General features: G+C 43.2%; 1 protein-coding gene across 2 annotated transcripts in view; it reads right to left on the bottom strand.

Moving 5' to 3' along the window:
• LOC122931115 (coagulation factor X-like) overlaps positions 1–15,149 on the bottom strand; it is a 31,095-nt gene extending 15,946 nt beyond the window's left edge. Inside the window, exons 1-6 of one of the 2 annotated variants that reach the window (XM_044285066.1) lie at positions 14,986–15,149; positions 13,504–13,614; positions 11,305–11,465; positions 7,481–7,505; positions 6,811–6,924; positions 4,770–4,901 (exon numbers count right to left, since the gene is read on the bottom strand). In XM_044285066.1, coding sequence (XP_044141001.1) covers positions 4,770–4,901; positions 6,811–6,924; positions 7,481–7,505; positions 11,305–11,465; positions 13,504–13,573 — 502 coding nt within the window. In that variant the 5' untranslated portion in view covers positions 13,574–13,614; positions 14,986–15,149. Of the gene's footprint in view, positions 1–4,769; positions 4,902–6,810; positions 6,925–7,480; positions 7,506–11,304; positions 11,466–13,503; positions 13,615–14,329; positions 14,461–14,985 lie in introns of those variants that run through there. The other variant, XM_044285065.1, reaches the window with a different exon arrangement.
• Positions 15,150–15,962: the final 813 nt, after the last annotated feature.

Here is a 15,962-nt window from a genome sequence, read left to right as displayed (position 1 = left end):
AGTAATACTTCCTGATATTACTTTTAAACCTTTGCCCCTCTAATTTAAAACTATGTCCTCTTGTAGCAGTTTTTCTTCCTTTAAATATTCTTTCCTCTTTTACCTTGTTGATTCCCTTTATGTATTTAAAAGTTTCTATCATATCCCCTCTGTCTCGTCTTTCTTCCAAGCTATACATGTTAAGTTCCTTTAACCTTTCCTGGTGAGTTTTATCCTGCAATCCATGTACCAGTTTAGTAGCTCTTCTCTGAACTGTCTCCAAAGAAAAGCAGCATCCTCTTCCTCCTCTTCTACCCATCCACGCTGAACAGATGGAATAAAACTTCCATGGGTACTGCCCTCTGTAACAGAGGCAACAGTCTCCTGCTCCTCCTCATCAGAGAGAAGATGAGCTGAGGGTGGTCTGGCTATCACCCTGTGTACTTTCTTCCCTCATTTCCACCTCTTCCACATACAAAGCGCCAGCCTTCATTGTGAGCAGCAAGCATTTTAGTAGACACAAAAGTGGGATGGTTACGCTGATAATAGCGTTATTGCCGCTCACCATCTGTGTTGATTACTCAAAGTTGTGTAAAACCTCACAGAGGTCAGACATCCATGCCCACTTCTCGCTTGTGAAGAGTGGAAGCTGACTGGAAAGGCGACAACCATGTTGCAGATGGTATTCTACTACTGCCCTCTGCTGCTCACAAAGTCTGGCCAACATGTGGAACGTCGAGTTCAAGCGTGTCCTCACGTCGCCCAACAGTCGGTGAGCTGGCAATTGCAATCGCTGCATCGTTGCCAGACTGGCGGAAGCTGTCGATGACTTTCGGAAATGGGCACACGCGGCGCACTTTCACCAGTAGCTCAGGCAAATTGGGGTAGGTTTTAAGAAACCGCTGAATCACTAGGTTAAACACGTGGGCTTGGCATGGTATGTGTGTGAACTTGCCGAGCTCCAAAGCCGCCACCAAGTTACGGCCATTATCAGACACAACCATGCCTGGTTGTAGGTTGAGTGGCAAGAGCCACAGCTCAGTCTGGACCTGTAAGGAAGTCTGCGGTTCCGCTTCCCTTGTGGGCAGATACATTGGAGCGTCCGCATGGGTGCCGGAGGGAGGGCCGCGGGGATCTCGGAGGTAGACTTGCCGGACTGTTGGCAATACGTTGCGGCTGGTCCTGCCTCCGGTTTCTCCTGCGGGTTCCGCTCCAGCAACCATGCTGGCTCGATCCCGTGCCCGTGCCGAGGCAGTTTGGCGTGCATCGTATGCGCTACGTCGGCCACTGGCAGGTAAAGCATCTGTGCACAAATTCAAAGTTGATTAGGGATTTGCTGTGCAGGTGCTAATGAGTAGGATAATCGTATGACCTATGAGGTTCTGACAAGCAGCACTCTGTGATTGGCCAGCAGGTAATTAAAAGGTGATCTCCCTGCCTGATCGGTGCTCACTGTTGTCTCTACAACCTGAAAGTATGCTGGTTCAGATCCACTAAGTTTGTTCCATGCATGAATGCTGTGTGTCTTCAGCTAGTGAATGCCTCTGGAAACCTCGTCTCTGCTCTACAGTTGCACCGTGTGTGGCCTCGGATTGGACCTTGGATACTTCACCGTCTCATCCTTAGGTACCTGGTTTCACTGACTTTTCTGTATGAACTTTAGCCTGGTCTGGCTTTTCTCTGACGTTTTCCCACAGAGGTTATTATTTGGACTACGTTATTTCTGTATGATTTATGGCTTGGACTTTACTGCTGTGTTTTCAATAAATCCACGTTTGTTCAAATCTTTGCCTGGTTGCTTGGGGTTCTGCAGCATTACAGGTCCCTTATCCCCTGCAAAGAGGAGGCTGAGGAGGAGAAGGGGGGTGGGGGTTGCAGCCACTAACGTAGGTGGCAGCGGAAACCCTGATGGAAGTAGGGCCCGCAATCCTTGGCGTCGGTAGCACCTGTGCCTTCCCAGGGTATGGCTCGCTCCCGGCCTCCACAACGTTCACCCAGTGTGCTGTCAGGGAAATGTAGCGTCCATGGCCAAAAGCACCTGTCCATGTGTCAGTCGTTAAGTGGACCTTCCCAATAACTGCGTTGGTCAGGGCACAGATGATGTTATGGGACACATGCTGGTGTAAGGCTGGGACTGTACACTGTGAAAAATATTGGCGGCTGGGGACAGATCACTGCGGGACAGCCGCCGCCATCAGGCGTCGGAAATCCTCAGTATCCACATGCCTAAATGGCAACATTTCCAGGGCCAGCAATTTGGAGAGGTGCTCATTTAGTGCGTGGGTAGGTGGCTGGGTATTTGCGCTTTCGTTCAAAGCCCTGGGGTATAGACATCTGTACGCTGCGCTAGGACACAGAAGTGGATGTGCTAGCTGATGGTGCTTGCGAAGGTCCAGGTGCATGGGGGGAGGTATCCGGGCCCTCGTCTTGGACAGGGTATTGGCTAGCATGTAATACAGGGGAAGAGGAGGCAGTGGTGTGACCCGCAGACACTGGTTGTGGACCCAGGCGTTCGGCCCACCTATTAGGGTGCTTTGATGCCATGTAGCGGATCATGCTGGTGGTGGTAAAGTTGCTAGTGTTCACGTCCCTGCTCATCTTGGTACGGCACAGGTTTCAAATGACAATTCATTTATCGTCTGCACTTTCCTCAAAAAAGAGCCAGACTGCGGAACACCTACCCCTGGCAAGGGAGATTGCCGCAAGGGAGTGCTCCGGGGAACAGTTGCGTGCCTGTTTGGTGTGGCTCGCCTTCTCCCTTTTGTCACCCCACTGCCTCTTCCAGACTGTTGCAGTGCTGCGGATCCCTCCCCCTCTGTACTGCTGTCCTCGCTTGGCTTGCCACCTTCCCAAGTTGGGTCAGTGACTTCATCATCCAGCAGCTCCTCTTCCACTTCCTCACTCTGGTTATCCTCCTTACTTGTTGACCTAACAAAAACCTCAGTTATTGACAACTGTGTCTCATCCTCATCATCAACCTCTTGAGACACTAATTGCGGTAAACTTATAGGCAACTGTGTCTCATCATCATCATCCACCTCGTGAAACACTAATTGCCATTCCCCACCGTCATTTTCTTCTGACTGTGGATGCTCTAGAGTCTGGGAATCGGGGCACATGATCTCCTCATGTCCCTCTTCAAGCGGGCTTAGCGAGAGGCCCAAATTAAGGAATGCGATGAAAACAGCTCCTCAGAATATCCGAGTGTGGGTTTTCCAAGACTCTCCATGGTGGGTGAAAGGAGTATCAGGGTGAGGATTCTATTGACCAGACTCTTGGCTACTGAGACTGGACTTTGTGGAAGACAGGGTGGTGCTTAACCGACTGGAAGCATTATCTGCTGCAATCGAACCGACCACCTGGTCGCACTGGTCTGACTTCAAGAGTGGTGTCCTGCGCTGCCCTGCAAACTGGGACATGAAGATGTGTATCGTGCATGAGTGTGTTTCTTGTGCTATGGCAGCAGGCACAGTTTCACCGCGCCCAGGGCCACGGCCTCTGCATGCACCATCAGCAGCACGGCCACTTCCCCATCCCTTACTGCTCGCCTTGCGCATATTGAATGGTATATATGCTTGCAAGTATGTCACACATACAGTAGCACAGGTTTTATAAGTGTTTGCGCAAATAAAGTACACAGAATTTCACAGATATTTTTAGGATGCGCACACGTTAAATAGGAGGTATAGCACAAGTAATGTCGCTGTCACCACCGGCTAATAAAAAATTACACTGAATGAATGTTACTGATATTTAGGATGGGCAAACATTATACAAGAGATGTAGCGCAAGTAATGTCGCTGTCACCAGCAGCAAAAAAATTAGACTGAATGTCACTGATATTTAGGATACACAAACGTTATACAGGAGATTTAGCGCAGCTAATGTAACTGTCCGCAGCGGGCACCGTCTACAGAAAAAATACACTGGATGTCACATATATTTTTAGGCTGTGCACACGTTAGACAGGAGATGTAGCCCAGATAATGTCGCTGTACGCAGCGGCCAAACAATTGCAAGCTATTTAGCGCAGGTTGCACTAAAAATATACAGTATATTGCTGCCACACACAATAGTCCTTTAAAGGACTTTTGGGTCTATAATAAGTATAAAAACTAAAATATTGTTATTTTAATCCCTACACTATCTTTCCTTTCTGCTCTCCAGCTCTCCCTGACTAATACTGAACCGAACACGTGTCATCGGGTGCTATATAGCACCCGATGACGCGTTACGGCCAGCCAATCACTGTAATGCCAGCAGCCAACATGGCTACGGCATTACAGTGAGGGCAGTACTTACTTGAACGTTTATTGGCTGCGTAGCAGCCAACAAACGCGCGGGGAGGAGACTCGAGCATCGCGCTCGAGCACACGCGGTATTCGGCCGAACACCGCGATGTGCCGAGCATCGCTATACTTTGAGCCGGACTAGTGTTCTGCTGAGCATGCTCGCCCAACACTAATCACCATTTCAGAAGACCACTGAAATCAGGAATTCCTCTATCCAACATAGAGTTTTGAAAAATTGGTCTGCTTTTTTTACCTTAGAAACAGTGCTACTTTATCCATGGAGTAGGTCTACAAGGACAAGAGTGGCCCTGTTTCTGGAGAAAAAGACCACTTTTGCATTGACATATTACAATCAAGTGCTACATGACAAACATCTCCAAACCCCAAGTTACAATTATAATCAAATATTATAGTTAAATGTCAATTACTGTATAACGTAGAATTAATAAATGCATTTACAATTCAAATTAGAATGTAAAGTAGATTGACATTTCTTACCAGTTGCAACACAGGATTTTCCATCATCTCCTAGCACATATCCAGTGGTACATAAACAGACAACATCTCGGTTTTCTACCTTGCAGTACTGGTCGCAGCCGCCATTGTTCAGACTGCACATCTTTAGTACAACTGAAAAAGAATTGATTTAAATATAACGTTATTAACATGTCTATATAGCAGCTATTTTAGAGATTGTTTCAGGCAACCGCTGTCTCCAGCTGTATGTGGACCCTTGGGCACCATAGTTAGTAGATCTCCTGGTTATCCCTCAGTGTAAACTATGTTTATGCTGATTGCCATATTACCCCTAGACGACTCCTGACATCTTCATTGGTGAGCCATGTACTGAAATCTGCCATGCATTTAACCTACAAATCAGAGGAGGGCTAGCAAGCAGTGGGAAAATTACCTTAAAGGGGCATTCAAGTTATAAGAAGTTATCACCTTTCTATAGGATAGGGGAATGCTGCTCCATTCATTCTCTATGGGACTGCCGGAAATAGCTGAGCTCTGTACGTGGCTATCTCCTGCACTGCCATAAAGAATGAATGAAGCTCTATTCATTTTGGGGTACAGGGCCCCCATTGTTTTGATCTGTGGGAGTCCCAGTGGTAGACCTCAACCAATATAATACCTCTCCTATATCTTGAGGATAGAGGATAAGTTCTTTTAACTGGAATACCCCATTAAGGGTAAATCATGTCTTTAAAGGTGAGTTTCAGAAAAGTCTAACTGATCAGTGAGCATGTACTCTGCATCTTCATTCATTCATTCTCTGATACTGTCAGAAATAGCTGAGCATAGTGTAGGGGTACTGGGCCGCACTCTTGGGATTGCTGAGGAGCCCAGCATTTGGACCCCAATTGATTAGTGGATGGAAGATTACTTTTCGGAACTGAACGCCCCTTTAAAGAAATACTAACATAGGATAGGAGCCCCATGGTTCAGACACTTCTACCCTACTAGTATTATGTGGTGTGGGGATCCGCTCTGGTAGGCAGTGGTAGCGAGTGCAGTATAGAGGCAACACAGAATGGTCTTGGTGTAAAACACGATGCTTTGTTTATTCACACGGTGCATATTTGTGAAAGACGGTGCAGTTCACAGGGAGGGTGGTCACACACAACAGCAAAATAATAAAGTCACATAAAGCAAAGTCTATTTAAAGCCAGGAGTAATGTCACCTTTTCCTCCTTGGTGAAGTAAGTCCATGGGTCTTGCTTCTAGCCACAGGACATGGATCCCTCCTGGTTTCAGCTGCAGGATCCTGCACAGTCCTCCACAGGCCTCAGCACACAGCCCAGCTCACCTCCACTTCTCACTCTCACAGCCAGAGAACACAGAAGCTTCACATTGCACACCCCACCCTTGTTGCTGGTCAGGTTTTAACCCTTCCCTGCAAAACCTGGCCTGGACCGTGGGGAGACAGGCACCCGCCCGCATATCTGCCTGCTCCCAATAAGAGCCGGCCCGGATCCGCTGTGTTAACAGCATAACCGCTGCAAAATGCACTTTTCTGGCTCTTACTCCACCGGGGCCAGGACCCCCGGTGGCACGTACCTCCCGTCTACTACCACCCCAGGTACTCTCCTACAGTGGGTACTGTATGTCAGTACCAAAAGACCCCCAAAAATACAGAGTGTATATCATACTTGGGTTTGGAAAACTTCCACTAACATTTTACCAATTAAAAAGAGTCTTTGTAAAAAAAAGTTAATATTGTACAGTGAGAAAACTCCATTCAAACTATACTTCTATTCTGCTGGGATACACAGATTTTGCTAATTGAATGCTAGTCATTTGTTTCTTCTTTCATCTCTTGAATGTACTAGGTGTGAGTTGACAGTGAAAACGTAATTCTAATTAAGCTAGAAGGGACTGTTTCAGCTCAAGAACCAGCAATGAAACTGGAAAGACGTTAGATGATATCCAGTCGTAGAATGTAAGAAGTTGCATTCTGGTTACTATGTTTCAGCCCATGTGTCCTCAAGCTGTGGTAAAACATATCTCAATGGGATGTAGTTAGTCTCAAGCTTACCTATTTCACAAGTTTTGCCCTCAAAACCAGAATTGCAGAGACAAGTGAATTCACCAATTCCATCTTTGCATGACCCGCCATATTGACAAGGATTAGACCCACACTGGTCACCATCTGAAATGCCAAAAAAATGAATAATAATAATTAATTGCCTCTATTATGATATTGGTACCCTCCCCCCGAATACTAGTGTGTAAGCTGGTCTTAAATGTTATAGTGTTGTGATCTCTGTCAGGTTGGCGTCAACCAAACTGTTAATTTGTGTTCATGCTGCTAGATAATTTGGAATCGTGGCCTCCTTTCATTAGCATTGGAGACACTACCCACGCTGAAGCTTAGGGGTTCTTCCTAGTGAGACTCATACCTACTCTTCAATGGTTACTGGAGGTATGTTGAACCCAACTACAAGGATTTGCAGATTAATTTAGCCTACTATAGCTGTTTCTTTTTTTATTACAGCTAAGACATTTATAATCTTATATTTTTAGATTTATTAACTGTTTACAAACTGAATACATTGGGATACTGTCATTACTGTGTTACTTGGTACCATGAAGAAAGGGATGCATATGAACTCTTAACAAGCTATGCTTCTATTACCACCAGATGTAAGAATTGGTACTATGAAGAATGTATCACAATATTGTCTGAAACTATATGCCATACATACCCACATACTTGCTCCAAAATTCTCTCTGTTAAAGATACAATAGAAAAAATGTTAATATATCTTCAGATTAGCAACAAAACACAAAATATAAAATTATAATTTTTTTAGGTATAATTTTTGGTGTGATTGTAGTTGATATGAAACAGAAGAACCAACTGCTCTTGAGAAAAAGACACCAAAAATATCTTCACGTTCCACAGTTTCAGGGAGCTGGACGTGTCTACACAGCAGAGATTTTCCATTGGCAAATCTGCTGTAGACCTTAAAAAATCTTTTGCAGAAATGCACAGTTGAAACTCATACTTCTGCTGCATGTTGTCCATCACCTCTGCAAGCAGATACTGTAAGCCACATTGTTATGTGAAGGAGCTTATCTGTGGCTTTCCAGTATGGAGACCATGTCAATATCAATCTGTAATGCAATCATTATTCTTGCCGGACCTATGGTGAGCTGGAGAAAACATGTAGTCCAGAGCATAGCTACAGTTGACATTAGCATACATAGTAGCTACAGAAAACCAATAACATGTCTGGAAAAGGTTGGTCCACCTTAACCCTTTCAGCCCCTTTCTTTTTTGCGTTTTCATTTTTCACTCCCTGCCTTTCTGGGGCAAAAACTTTTTTTATTTTTCCATTTAGATAGCCGATAGATGAGGGCTTGTTTTTCTACATGACAAGTTACACTTACTAATTTAATATTGCATACAATGTACTGGGGAGCTTGTAAGCAAAAATTTTTAATGGGGTCAAAAAATAAATAAATTCTTTAACAGCTTTATGGATTTTGTTTTTACGGCAAAAGAAAGGTTATGTTCTATCTTCTTGTGGTGTGGAGGCATGGACCCAAAAGTCCACGGAAGCACTTCCGAGCGTTTCTGATCCATGCCTCTGTTGTGCAAAAGATAAGACATGTCCTATGTTTTGCCGTATCTTGCGGATCGCGAAACCATTCAAGTCAATGGGTCCACATCCACAGCATGGAGTGCACATGGCCAGTGCCCATATATTATGAACCCGCCGTTTGTGGTCTGCTGTAAGGGCATAGAGCCCTCATGTTCGTGTGAATGAGCCCTTATACAGAGAAGACTATCATTTACTGATAAGACCTCCCACTTGGCTATTAAGCTCAGAAAGAGCTGGTGAATGAAACAAATAAATTACATATATGTAAAGAATAAATAAATCAAGGCAACCGGACATACTGTAGATTTCTTGAACACATTTCACTCGTTCTTCCAACGAGCTTTCTCAATTCTGAGTGACTGTACAAAAATTCTAGGAATAAATATGTAACTGAATCAACATCTGGTAATTATACCCAGCATTGGATCAAAGGTGTTGATTCCATTATCCTAATTGGAGTCAGTAGGTGATAAAGACTTCGCAGAAGTTGTTGCCTCAGTGTGTTGCTGGGTTTAAATCAAACAGGAATAAACATCACATTCCTCAGCAACACACTGAGGCAACAACTGGTTCACCCCAAAGCTCGTTGGAAGAACGAGTGAAACGGTTTCAAGAAATCCACAGTACGTCCAGTTGCCTTGATTTATTATTTACAGATATACCATGACCTGGATAAATGAGAACCTTTACAGACAAATAAATTACAGGTTTTATTGAATCTTTTCCCATAAAGCTATATATCTGCTTAGCCCCTCCTGCTTATAACCTGCTTCCTGCAGATTGCATTGCATTTTCATGATGACAGGCTCTCTGAAGGAACTATGCGTTACACAGGTGTAGACTCTTTGGTGTCCTTTTGGGTCACTGACTTAGACAGTCTATAAAGGCGTCCACAGATGTGAGATTCTATCCATCTATCCATGAGACATGACTGAGGTAGAAATATGTATGAAAAATTAATTTGAAGTCTAATGCTCAACTGTCTGCAACTAAATTATACCAGAGACCTCAAGTGATCTTTTGTGAACGAAAAAGATTCCACATAGTGGATCAAAATTTTGACAGTGAAAGAGACTTGTCATTTACAAAAAAAAAATTAAATCCAGTTTTTGATTTTTTTTTAACTGCAGCATTCCTTATCCACCTGATTGTGTGTGTTTTTAATCATAGTTTATAGATAAAAAATTCAGAACTGTGTTTGGCTATTGTGGAAAATAAAGCCTCCTCTTCTGCACATTTTTATACCTGACACCTCATATGGTTTCTTAGTTAGTTTTTTTCCAGCTAACAAAAGAGAGAGAGAGAGAGAGAGAGACATTGGGAAGATCTATCAAGGCTTTTATGCCACTGTTGTGGTGTAAAAAAAAGTCTCAAATTATAGCACATGCTTTACTTTTATCATAATTTGCTACTTTTTGTGCCTCTCAGATATACTATAATTTACACCAGAATTTGGCATAAAATATAGTTCAAGTCTATCTCAGCCTTAGCTGAGATAGATTACAGTTTCTGAAGCATAGAGGGCCAGGGATGCACCTAATTTATTAAGAGACGTGGCTGTTAATAAATTAGGTGCATCTCACTCCAGCCCCCTTTGAGCTTTGGGATGTAAAGTTTTCTATTCAGTCCAGCATTCTTCACCCATGCATAGTATTTAACAGCTTGTCCTTTGAAGTTTTGTACAAGAGAATATATCAATAGCTTTTGGGGGGGGGAGAAGCAGGACTCGCAGGCTTCTTCTACCACTCCTGGCAGCATTTAAAGGTTATGTACACCTTTGGGGGCATTTTTTCAGTTGGTCTTTATTAACAATATGGAATCATTTATTGTGTACATAGCTGAGATGCTGTAGCAACAGCCTGTGGATTATGTGTCTTTTCCGTCATCTGAGGAGCAGATGGACTCTTTATCTCTGCTCTCTGACATTATAGACACTCATTATAGCTCAGTTCTTATCTTACTGATAAGAGTGTGACTTAAATAATAGTTTAGAGATAAGGTTTATTAGATGACCGGCACAAAGTGAAAGTGACAAAGTCACAGAGCTAGAAAAACAGTTAATCCTTTGTGACAGAACAGCTCAATATTTCTAATAAAGGTGAATTAAAAATAGGATTTTTAGAAAAAAAATAGCAAAATGCAATTATAAACAAAAAATTCCTCCGAAGGTGTACATAGCCTTTAAACAACTATTTACATGAAAATACAGAATCAGATAACAGAAACAATATATCCCAGAGTTTGGTGCCTCTCCTTCTGTCTGGGGGTATGAGAGATCTGATAAATTCACTTCAAACTGTAACTATCGTTAGAGTGATGCTAAGGAGACACTTTAGGGTGCCTTCAAACATGGCGCATTTAAGGCTACTTTCACACTGGCATTTTGGCTTTCCGTTTGTGAGATCCATTCAGGGCTCTCACAAGCAGTCCAAAACGGATCAGTTTTGCCCTAATGCATTCTGAATGGATAAGGATCCACTCAGAACGCATCAGTTTGCCTCCGTTCCATCTCCATTCTGCTTTGGAGGTGGACACCAAAACTCTGCTTGCAGCGTTTTGGTGTCCATTTGACGAAACGGAGCCAAAAGGATCCGTTCTGACACACAATGCAAGTCAATGGGGACGGATCCGTTTTTTATGACACTATCTGGCACAATAGAAAACGGATCCGTCCCCCTTTGACTTTCAATGGTGTTTAAGACGGATCTGTCTTGACTATGTTAAATATAATACAAACGGATCCGTTCTGAACGGATGCAGACGTTTGTATTACCTGAGCGGATCCGTCTGTTCAGATCCATGACGGATCCGCACCAAACGCGAGTGTGAAAGTAGCCTAATTATATAACTGGCCCCATACAATCTATAAAAATGACAAATCCTGACCCAAACAATATAGACTCATTGGAATATGTAGTTACAGTTTTCTCTTCATCCTCAAACACTTCCCGAGCTTCCTCGTGGCTGCAGCGTTCCTCGTAGCACTCTCTTTCCAGGTTCCCTTTTTTGAACTCTTCAAATGCACTATTTGCACGTTTCCACCTCCTTAAAATGCCATTAGCGTCGTTTTGAGTCACAAAAACTGCAATTCAAAAATGACAGATCATTGCAGTGCACATATTCATTTCCTTTCACCAGAGCTGTATACAGATTATAATCGCTGACTATCGCTTTGTCCCTGTTCAGTGGGGATCAGAATTTGCTTCCCACATGCACAGACACAGGTTTTTCAATAGGAAGCCAAGTAATTTACCAGTATGTTCTAGGAAAGTAGGGGAGATGTGAATACAAGCAAAATATTCCTCGCTGATGTTCCTGGTTAGATTTGAACCCCGATGACGTCACCGAAAGAGAAGACGTCATCTGCGCAGGCGCACTGAGGGAGTGCTGAGGAGGCGAGCCTCCTTATCTCAGAGCGCCTGCACCGAATCAACACAGGCGCGCGATTTTTGAAATGCTGACAGGGCCGGTCGGAGGAGGAGATCGCGGCTGGCCCTGTCAATCAACAGGAGGAGGGGGCGGTTTTTTGCGGCTGCTACCAGCAAGTAGACGCCCTACTTGCTGGTAGACAGGTAATTAGCATATTATAAAAGTGAGTTTTTTGACATATCTACAGAACGAAAATGATTACTAGCATAATGTATAGCTATATCGCAGGATAGGGATTATAAGTACCCCCCAAAAAAATAAGTTTAGTGGGGTGACAGAAGCCCTTTAAGGACAGATAGAGCTTTTCCTCTTTGTTGAATTCCTTTCTGGTTTCAGCTTCCAAAACTACATCGACTGACCTGAATGTGTGGCCGTACACCGTTTAAGAGACCTGTGTTCTAAAATGTACTTAAGGTCGGAAAAATTAAGGGTACATCCACTTGTGACAAGTGAAAATCCACAGCGGATCTGTCTAAAATCTGAAAAGGCAAAATCTGCCTCAAATCATGTGGGAGCTGATTATGATGAGGTTGTGGTCAATGTCATAGGGGCAATAAAGAGGTGTCACATCTTATACAAATAAATGTACAGTAATAAAGTATCACTACACAGGGCAATCACACTAAATCATTTTTTTGTATATGTATTCTATAAATTAAAGGGGTTGTCTAGGCTACAGATATTGATGACCTGTCCTCGGGATGCATCATCAATATCAGATTGGTGGGGGTCCGACATCTCTTTACATCCTCACACATCAGCTGGGTCAACGGAAACTACACAGTATACAGGGCGGAAGCAGAAGGCTCCATACACTATGTAGTTCCCAGCACGGGCATAATGCAGCTTAGCTCCCACCCTGACACAGCCATTACATAGTGTATATAGCAATCTTCTTCCAGCTCTGTACACTGGATAGTTTATGGTGTCAGCAGCCCCCCGAAACTGATGATGGGGTGGGTGGGGCGATTACTGCTTGACTTCTACCGATCTGATATCGATTACCTATCCTGAGGATGGGTCAGCAGTTTTATAGCCTGGAAAACCCTAATGTAACATCACTGCACACAAGAATGTGATGACTTGGTGCAGGTTTTGCATTTACATGTTATACTTAGTACACAGTAGGCTGTAGAGTAATAATCAATGTTCCTGCAGTAACACCAGGCTTTATAAATATCCAATGTGTTCTGTAAACCACTATTAGGCATGACATATGAAACAAAATGTCAGCGTACATTCTATATACTGTATATCATGTAACAGCTCCGGCTGTGTACTTCCTAAGGGATGATGGATAAAACCTTGAACTACATTTTGCAATAATGAGCAAAAACGTTACAAGACCACAAAAAACACACCTTATCTATTCCCTATTTCTCAGGAATACAGCTCACAATGTGCAACAGTGATAGTAGGACATGTTCATGTCAGACATTTCATAATTACCGCAAATACACAAGGTTTTGCTATACAGCCTATATGCAGATACTAGGCAGAGTAGTCCCATGCTCTACTCAATAACGTCATACTGCTTTAGAAGAAGCACTATGCACCGCATAGACCTACCGGACAATTCGCAGAACACAAACCCTATGGAATATTCACTCTATCCAGGCAGTTTAGAAATGATCTCACTTCGAAGTGATGTATGACACCAAACGCAGATAATCCAGAATACGTTCTCTTACCATCTTCTGCAGGTTTAAGGAGGACGACCGGTAGACATAGGAGCAGTAGGAGACACGTCTTTCCAGCCATGATGTGTTATTCAGTCAAATGCTCTTTTTCCTTTTGGGTGGCTAGTGTGACAAAAAGAGTCAAGAGTTCAAGCTGCAGCTTGCAAGGGAAATTAGGAAATTCCTGCTTTGAGTACAAAATACTGGAAGATAACCTGGACGGTCCCTGAGCTATAGGAACATGTCGTTTCCAATTGTTTACTGGCTAAATGCTTTTTAGCGAGAAATGTATAACCACACTTTACAGCAGATGTACCAGTGAGGTCTGTAATGTACAAAAAAAAGTGTTTGCTTGTCTTATGCAATACGCTCCATGGAGTTCAGATCCGCTGTCTTTGCCTTGTTTGCCTATTAGAAGGACAAAGAGCAAAGCATGTACTGACAAGTGACATGGCTACCGTCCAGATTACCTTAGGGGTACCTGCACATGGGTGTGGGTTTGGAAATATAATTTCTATGCAGATTTTTATGCAGATTTTTATGCAGATTTTTCAGCGTTTCGGCACCAAAACCTGCATGTGTTACTTGTGAACTTTGAAGATTTGCCCCTGATTGCAATCTTTGCAAAGCAAAGAGTGAAATCCACACTAAAAATTCACACAAACCATTGAAATCCTGCAGATTTTAAAATATGCAAAGTGCTGATGAGATTTGGCAAATCTCATTCACTTTGCTTGTACTGTATTACACTGCAGTTTTCTCTGCATGAAAATGTGTGTGGAAAAACACAAGTAATCTGTAATATGTACAGGTAGCGTAAGGGTGGTTTCACACTGACCATATTGATGCAGGTTTTTTTATGCAGGATTACAAAAAACAGGAGAAGTAGCTTCTGTCTTGTACAATTTCCTTCACTTTATAATCCACTCCAGACATTGGCTTCCAAAACTGCATCAACAGACACATCTGAAAACACACAACAGTTATGCAACTTCTGAAACCTTAAAGGATAACTGTCATATTTTTATATTTTTTTGCTAAAGTGTAGGGCAAGTGATAGGTAACAATTTTGCAATAGACTTTATTTAGCCAAAACGTTTATTTTTGGTAGAAAACTAGGGCTGAAATGGCCCTTAGCAGCATTCTTCAAAAGAGCGTTGCTAAGGGCCATCCGTCTCCGATTAGAAAAGACGGGCTGTGCAGACATTGTGCTTCTGACTCCCGTGCTTCCCTGGGAGACAGAAGGCTGGGCACAGGAGTCCTAGGGGTTAAAATTACATTTATATTCCCCCTTTCTATGCAATCTAATGCTCCGTAACATTTACTGACCTGCGATCTCTGTGATAACAATTCATGTAGCTGCCGCTGGAAGTAGAAGCACTGTGCGCAGTGAGCCGGCGGCTGGCCATAATTCCTAGTGTTTACTATAGTGTCCATCCACCCAAGAGTACAAGCCACAGTAACCCCATGGAAACCAGGTCATAATATACTTGCCTTCTCTTTGTTCTCATGATCTTCAGTCACTGAAATTCTGGGAGTTACACCCTAGTAGTCAGCACACATAAGGGCGCTCATATGTTCCCAATCATGCACTGAGCTCTGTGAGAGTGCTGGCTCTTCATTCTCTGTATGAGACGGATGGGTCAGTCTTTTGACAGATCGATGCACTTCCTTATTGTGATGCACTTCTTTATACAGGGAAAGTAGGTGGATGCCGATCCTCCATACTTCCTTTCCAGATCTGGGACCTCCACACTAACGCCCTCATTCCAAGGTCACAATTTTTTTAAGGGTAATCCACTCTAGACAGATTTACATACTGACTTCCACTGATTGCTAGAACAAAGAGACCACTGCTTGGTCAGAAGCGCAGCTAAGGACTACTTTCTTCTAGGAAATGTTAGGTTGCACAGTACATGGAGACATATAATAAATCCCTTGACTGTCCTCACTGTACTTCTGTTAAAGATGTGTGAATTTTATTCTATATTTTGTATATCTAGGATTATAATGAGTTAACTTTTTCTACTTCCAAGTGCCCACCCACCCCCCTCTTTGTTTCAAGACTGGAGAGGAGAGAGAGGGGGGCAAAGAGCTGTGCTGTGGGAAGTGTCTGATTTCTCATCTTTCTACAGGTGTCCCATAGAGTGTGGTGGAATGCGTAAGCCAATCATATGGCTTGATGATATGTATATATTATTCACTGCCTATAGAGAAGCACCTCTTTGAAGTGTCACATATGACGTAGGCAGTATTCTTGTTAGAATAAACTCTATTACAAAATGGCGATGGTAACCAGATGTTTACATTAGTTCACATTCCAAAGTAGGACCCAGTGCGCAGAAGCCAGGGTGCTATCTTCTCTCTCTTATCTCTTCTTCCTTTTTGACCAATGAAACAATGTTTTAGCCTCAGTGAGGACTGCCCTCTTCTGAAAATGTATATACACTTACCCCATGTAATTAAAGTTA

The sequence above is a fragment of the Bufo gargarizans genome, chromosome 3 (genome assembly GCF_014858855.1).
Source record: "Bufo gargarizans isolate SCDJY-AF-19 chromosome 3, ASM1485885v1, whole genome shotgun sequence".
Lineage (NCBI taxonomy): Eukaryota > Metazoa > Chordata > Amphibia > Anura > Bufonidae > Bufo > Bufo gargarizans.
The sequence above is the reverse complement of the archived record's forward strand: the minus strand, read 5'-3'. Positions and strand labels throughout refer to the sequence as shown.